Genomic DNA, 6285 nt, shown 5'->3' with positions numbered 1-6285 from the left:
GGGAGGGGCCCGCGAATCCTGGGCCACAGCCAGACGGTGCCGGGGGCTGTGGTGCTGAGTTCTGGTGTCCCGGGATTGCTCCAGGGGGTTGCCCTGAGGGGCTCCGGAGGCTGCCCGCGCCTCGTTGTGGCGTTGCTACCTTGCGCAGCTGCAGAAGCCGGGTACCGCAGATTTCGGTGCCCTGGTCGCGTTGTGCCGAGCCCGCCGCAGAAGGCTCCGGCCTGGGCCTAGAGCGTGGCTAACGCAGTTTGCTAGCAGATGAGACGGGTGAAGATGGCATTTTCTTCGGCTCAGTTTTCAGCCTGGCCAAGGAAGCTCACTCCGATGAGGAAATACACCACTGCCAAAGCTTCTAAGCATTTTTTTTAGGGTAGCGTGACATCATGCAGGCAAGACTGGGATGTTGACCTGTGTTCAAGTTAGTTTGGATGCGTCTCTGTTGCACATGACATTTAGACATTTACCTGCTGTCAGGTTTTGTTGTTTTTTAATGTAGTTATGTTGGCTGTTACTGATGAGGAGATGGTTTAATTTTATTAATGCTAACAGAACCATCAGCTGTTGATTCAAATCTTGCCCAGTGCTTCAGTGCAGGTGATGTCATGGGATGTGCACATCCATGTGGACATTGAGCCCTTAAACTAGTGCTACTTTGTTTTTGACTAACTTAGGTGTCAAAAATGGTTCAGCGCCTGACTTACCGCCGTAGGTTGTCCTACAACACAGCTTCCAACAAGACTAGACTGTAAGTAAGATGTAGTTTCTAAGAAAACTGGTTTTTAAAGAAGAAGTTTTAAGTATTGACTGTTAGATTGACTTGAGCATTTTTCTGCTGTACTTAGGTCTCGAACACCTGGGAACAGGATTGTTTACCTTTACACGAAAAAAGTGGGAAAGGCACCAAAGTCGGCATGTGGTATATGCCCAGGAAGACTTCGTGGTGTAAGTATTGGCCTTATTGGCATAGATTTTTAGTTTTTACAGCAGTGTTTTTCTAGTACAGAGAGTCTTTTCAAGTAGTATAATATGCTTGTTGGAGTGACTTTCTTCCTTAAAATATTCTTACCTAAATGTTGTAAAGCTTAACTGGCAAAATAAGCTTTGAAAGCTTGAGGAGTAGGTGCTTTTATACTGCTTGTGATTCTTGTTATATCTGAACCCTTTAGGTTTATAACATGTAACTGGCTGAAATGTTTAGTAGAGCTAGACCAGAAATAATTCTGTAGCAGATTTAAAGGTCTAAATTGGACCAATTAGGTAGGCTTTCAGAAAAAGCAACAAACCATAAACCGAGTTGGACTTAAAGCTTTAGAAGAAAAGGAATTATTATTTTTCTCCAAAATGTTTTATAATAATGCCATTTCTCTAAACTGTGATGGAAATGCTTGAGTAATGTTGGTCTTTGAGCTCCTAGTTGGGGAAAACAATATTTTTTAATAAACAATTTTGTAATAAATTTGTTGGCGAACGCCTGTGGTAGAATGAAAAGATGAACTTGGGAATGCTGAAGATGACACATACAACAAGCCACGACTTCAGTCACTTTCTTACATCTTGAATAGTCAGCTTCCGGTGATGCTGTTGTTTTAAACTATCAAAGTGATTTTGTGATATGGCTGTTACCCAGTGTTGCAGTCTTCTGATACAGTTCTCATTTTTGCTTTTTGTAGGTTCGTGCTGTGCGTCCTAAAGTTCTCATGAGGCTGTCAAAAACAAAGAAGCATGTTAGCAGAGCCTATGGCGGCTCCATGTGTGCTAAGTGTGTCCGTGACAGGTAAGCTTACAGAAAGCTAACTTTATTCTTCAGGTTACTTTGTACGAGATTTATACACCTCTTTGTAGTGCAGACCAAAACTTTGGAGACTTGAATGACATTGGTGTTGCAAAATGGAAAGGTTAAGCATCAGCACATCAGTGATGCGTGTGGTTATACAGTTTGTGTTCTTCGTGTTTTCTTACTGCGCTCTGGCTTTGGTGCTAAACAGTCTGCTCCTGCTGGTTTTTTGTGTTTTATATTGACCTCACAGAGTAAAGATTTTTCTGTTCTGTTATTCTATTTTGCCTTATGCAAAGTTACTATTGTAAAATCCACTGAGCTTTTAGCTTTTCTGTGGGGTCTTGGGATTTAGAGGTACTAATCGGTTTCATGTTAAGCATCTCTATGTGCTTAAGCTTTAAGATGGCTTTTGCTGGGCCTCACTGAATTCAGTTTTACTATATAACAACTGAACATCCTATACTTGGCAACTTTGAGCAAAAATGTGTATTACAAAGAATATGTCATCTCTGTGAATGGTAATCAATGCAGATCTCTGGAGTCAGCAGTCTAAAGTCTAATGCCAGTGTTTTCATCTGTAGTGCAAATCTTGCCAGCTTTTTTTTTTTTTTTTTTTTTTTTGCTTGTGTGTGTTCTAAGTTAAATCACATTAGGTGCCACTTGGAGACAGGTTGTTACAGATGCAGATCTGTAGCATAACCTTTCTGTGTTGCAAAGCCAATTTTTTTCTGAGTGTTTCAGCAAACACTTTACAAGCTTGGTAGGTTGTTTTTAATACATGAGTATACCTTGTTCTGCCTAAAACAAAGAACATAGCCACCTCTTTCCGTGTAATTGGCAGGTTTTCTCCTGCATCTTTTTAGGCACTTTTGGTAGGTTTGTGTACTGCAGTAGTACCCTTTTGTACTAAACCCATGTGGAATGGCATTTTAGTGTTTCAAGGTAGACTAGTGTGTGGTGTATTTTGTGCTTTTAACTTAAAACCATCAAATAGGCTGCTGATGTGCAAGTAGTGTCAAGTAGGTCCATCTGCACTGTGGCCCTACAACTCTTCCAGAAGTAATCCTCTGTAGGCATGACTTGATCTGCCAGGATTTTCCCTGTTTATGTGCAAAGAAGCCTGAATCCTGCGAGGGGGACTGTTTTAGTTTTGATAACTGCACACACATAAGGTGTTCTGGAGTTCTAAGGAGAACTGACCACTCCTGGCCACACTTTAAGAGCAGCTAAATTAGTTTGCCAGTGAGGAGTTTTGCATCTTGCTTTTGAAGTTGGTGAAGGTGGTAACTTTTCCAATATTCAGGTATTACCTTGCTTGCCACTAGCCCGTCTTCGTCAAGCCACTGTGTTCACGCAGTGCCACCATTCTCTTTAGATGCTGACAAGAACATCGATGGTTTCCCATTTTATGTAATTGTAGGACTTAACACCAGACACGTAGTGAATGTTGGAGACAGCAAAACTATTGGTAACTATGTCTTAGTTTTGTGTTTTCGCTTGAGTAGATACATGTCCTAAAGCTGTTGTTTTCCCTTTCCAGAATCAAACGAGCTTTTCTTATTGAGGAGCAGAAGATCGTTGTGAAAGTCTTGAAGGCACAAGCACAGAGCCAGAAGTCAAAGTGAATCTATTTGTAGTTTCAGCCCAATAAATGAAAGCTCCACTTTTCTTGTGTCCTGTCATTCCACGTGCTAGTCAAAGCTGATAGGAGCGATTTCTCACAATTTGTATAGTGCCAAATTAGGTTTTGGTGCAGCAAACCCTGTAAGTCGGGATGCTGTGTTCTGCGCAGCCTGCAGATGGGGAAATCAAGCAGGTGGAAGGATGACTGGTTAAACAGGGCTCCCAGCTCTTGCTCACAATCTTGTAGAAGAGTTGGAGTAACTTCGAAAAGCAGGTTTTTTGGGTTTTGTCGTGGCAGCAGTGGTGTATGAAGTAACTTGGCTCAGAAGAAAGTTAGGTATCTGAAAAAACAAATAAATAAGACTGAAAACTAGAAAAGAGATTGTCAGATGAAGAAGAAGAGAGCAAGTACAGGCCTGAAGGAGATTTTTTTTTTTTATTACATGCTATAGTTACCATTACTAGAGTCTGAGAGTTGAGGGAATAGTCTGACTTCTCTGATCCAGTGCTGTACCCACCAGACAGTTACATACTGCTGCACCTGAATCTCTGGAAGGAAAGCAGCAGCTGCTGTATGATGTTTATTTGTTTCCTGAGTCAGCGGTTAGACATACAAGCAGGGCACACCTAGGACAGACCTTTAATGGCTTCAGAGTTAGGTTTTAGAGTAGCAATTTAGGCCTCTGGCACTTTAACTTGAACCAAAGTTCTGTTGCTTTGTCACTAATGGTAATTAAAAAGCAACTATAAAGGGTGGAAATGGGCTCCTTTTACTGCTTTGCTTCCTGTTGTGTAAAGAGAACTATAAACGTGCCTGTAGCACTACCCAGGAGTGCTTTAACACAGGATAATTCTTGCATTACTTACAGCTGCAGTGGAGTTCCTCACCCTCAGCTCTGAATTTTGGATCTGCTCTTAGTATCTGACAAGAAGTGGGTGTCTATTCTTGCCAATAAGTATTTTCTCAAAAAGTAGTGAGCTCCACTACCAGAAATAAGGAAGGAGGAGAAATAATTACTGAGTGTGCAGGCTTGCGGAGAGCAGTGAGGTTTCTAAGATCCCTTGTGGAGTCTGCTCAGGCTGTGGCTCTGAGCAGTGTGGGCACATTCCTCCTGCTGCTGAGGCATGCTGTGTGTTCATACAGGTGGTAGTGTCAGCTAAGAAACGCATCACAAAAAGCAGAGTTGATAAGAAGACCTGACTTCGGTGGCAGGGAGCTGGTGCTTTGGGTCAGCTGCCTGCAGCGTCACAGCAGTGGTGTTGGTGCCTCCTGGGTTTGACGACAGGAGATGGCAGTGGTCCAGGACAACTGACGTAACACCACACATGGTGAAAGGAGCTGTACCTCCCCAATAATTCCTTCACAGTGTCCCAAGTAATTTAAATAATTTATGAATATTCTCAAAATGGATCAACGTTGCAGCTACTTCATGTAACTTTAAGCATGAAGCATTTCTTTCTCCTCAGCTCACGTTGTGCTAAAACTTGATCTGAAAATGAGGTTTTAAGACTGTTAGTACCCTGACATTTTTAGGCTCTTTTACTATACTTGATTTACAAGGTTAAAATTTTACTATTTGTTGCCTTACTGTGCTAGTACACGTTTTGGTAGTTTTGCATGCCAGAAAAATGGTTTTAAAGCAGGAGCAGCAAGTAGAGCAGGTGTGTCTAGCCAGCCCCAAAAGTGCTCTTGTTCTGTGTTAAAAGCTGTCAGATTAGAGTTTTCCTTGGGGCTTTTTTCAAAAGGAAGGAGAATACCTTTGGAATAATTAGGAGAAATATCGTAAGCGTCTGTTGACAGGCAAATTGCACTGAGGGAGATTTTTGCAAACAGAAGGGCTAAGGCTGAAAAGGCTAATTATAAGTTACGTGATTGCACCGAAAGGCAACGGAGTTGTGAGTTATGAAATCATTGCAGGCAGAAACAAAAGCAGTCAGTAGGCAAAGTGTCAGTGAAATGTAATTTATTTATTTTTTAAAAAAATTTTTCTCTGAGCAGCTGGCTGCAGCATAGGTTTGGGGGAAGTCATTCAGGGTATGGTACGTCTCAGGGGTGTTGGTGCCCCCCTGTGCTGCGGGTGCTAGGCTGGATGGCTCAGCAAGGCACGGCAAGTTCACCTTCAGTGTGTGCTTTTGTATACGCTTACGTATCCTGGAGTGAGGGATTGGTGTCGAGGTGGTGTTAAATTCCATCTGCTGAAAGGCATCAAGTCTTTGCAGGCATGGGCTTGGGTTTGGGTTTGTTGGTTTTTTTTTCTTTTTCTTACAGACCTGTTGCTTCTCTTCAGCGAGTGCTTTGATACAGTCCCTGGCTGTCAGGTGCCTCTTCTGGAGGAAACACTTCCCATGCTGTTGGGAGACTCAATCTCAGTTCAAAGGCATAGAGTAGACAGGAACTACTCTGAGAAGGCATCTCCCCTGCTCCTGTTCATGAAACAAGAGGAACTAAGACAAGCTTCCACTTGAAACTGGGATTATTTTTCTCCCTTATATGTTGCCTGGGACCTTCTTTCTATAGTTCATGCTTAAGCCACAAGCATCAGCTTGAGCTGAGGACAATGTCAGGTCGGCTCTGTGGCTGGCCTGGGCCGACGAGGTGTTTGCACGCTTACAGGAGGAGCGTCCAAGCTGGTCTGTATGCTGCAGGTACCCCGCTGGCTCTCAGCAGCTACTGGCCTGATGGACCTTCCTGCCACGCCACCCGGGGTCTCAGTGTCCAGCTCTTGGGGTCTTTCCCGTTCGGTCCCCATGCGTTGCCTGACCTAGTCGAGAGGTGGCATCCCTGGCGGAAAGGAGGCTGGATTAAATGATCTCTAAGGTCCCTTCCAACTTAGGCCATTCTATGATTATTCTATGATTATTCTCTGGCTGCAGGCCAGGATGGA

General features: G+C 43.2%; 1 protein-coding gene across 2 annotated transcripts; it reads left to right on the top strand.

Annotated features, from left to right (window-relative positions):
• Positions 1 to 78: 78 nt before the first annotated feature.
• Positions 79 to 3444, top strand: RPL34 (ribosomal protein L34). Of its 2 annotated transcripts, XM_009867261.1 has the most exons (5): positions 79 to 87; positions 672 to 745; positions 843 to 942; positions 1671 to 1774; positions 3318 to 3444. In XM_009867261.1, the coding sequence occupies exons 2-5, from the start codon at positions 681 to 683 to the stop codon at positions 3400 to 3402; spliced, it is 354 nt and encodes a 117-aa protein (XP_009865563.1). In that variant the 5' UTR covers positions 79 to 87; positions 672 to 680; the 3' UTR covers positions 3403 to 3444. The 2 variants fall into 2 exon arrangements, with proteins under 2 accessions (XP_009865563.1, XP_009865562.1); XM_009867260.1 differs by lacking the exon at positions 79 to 87 and having other exon boundaries at positions 576 to 745.
• The last annotated feature ends 2841 nt before the right edge of the window (positions 3445 to 6285 follow it).

Source organism: Apaloderma vittatum, unplaced genomic scaffold (genome assembly GCF_000703405.1).
Source record: "Apaloderma vittatum isolate BGI_N311 unplaced genomic scaffold, ASM70340v1 scaffold29973, whole genome shotgun sequence".
Taxonomy (NCBI): Eukaryota; Metazoa; Chordata; class Aves; order Trogoniformes; family Trogonidae; genus Apaloderma; species Apaloderma vittatum.
This window is presented reverse-complemented; position numbering and strand designations above follow the sequence as displayed.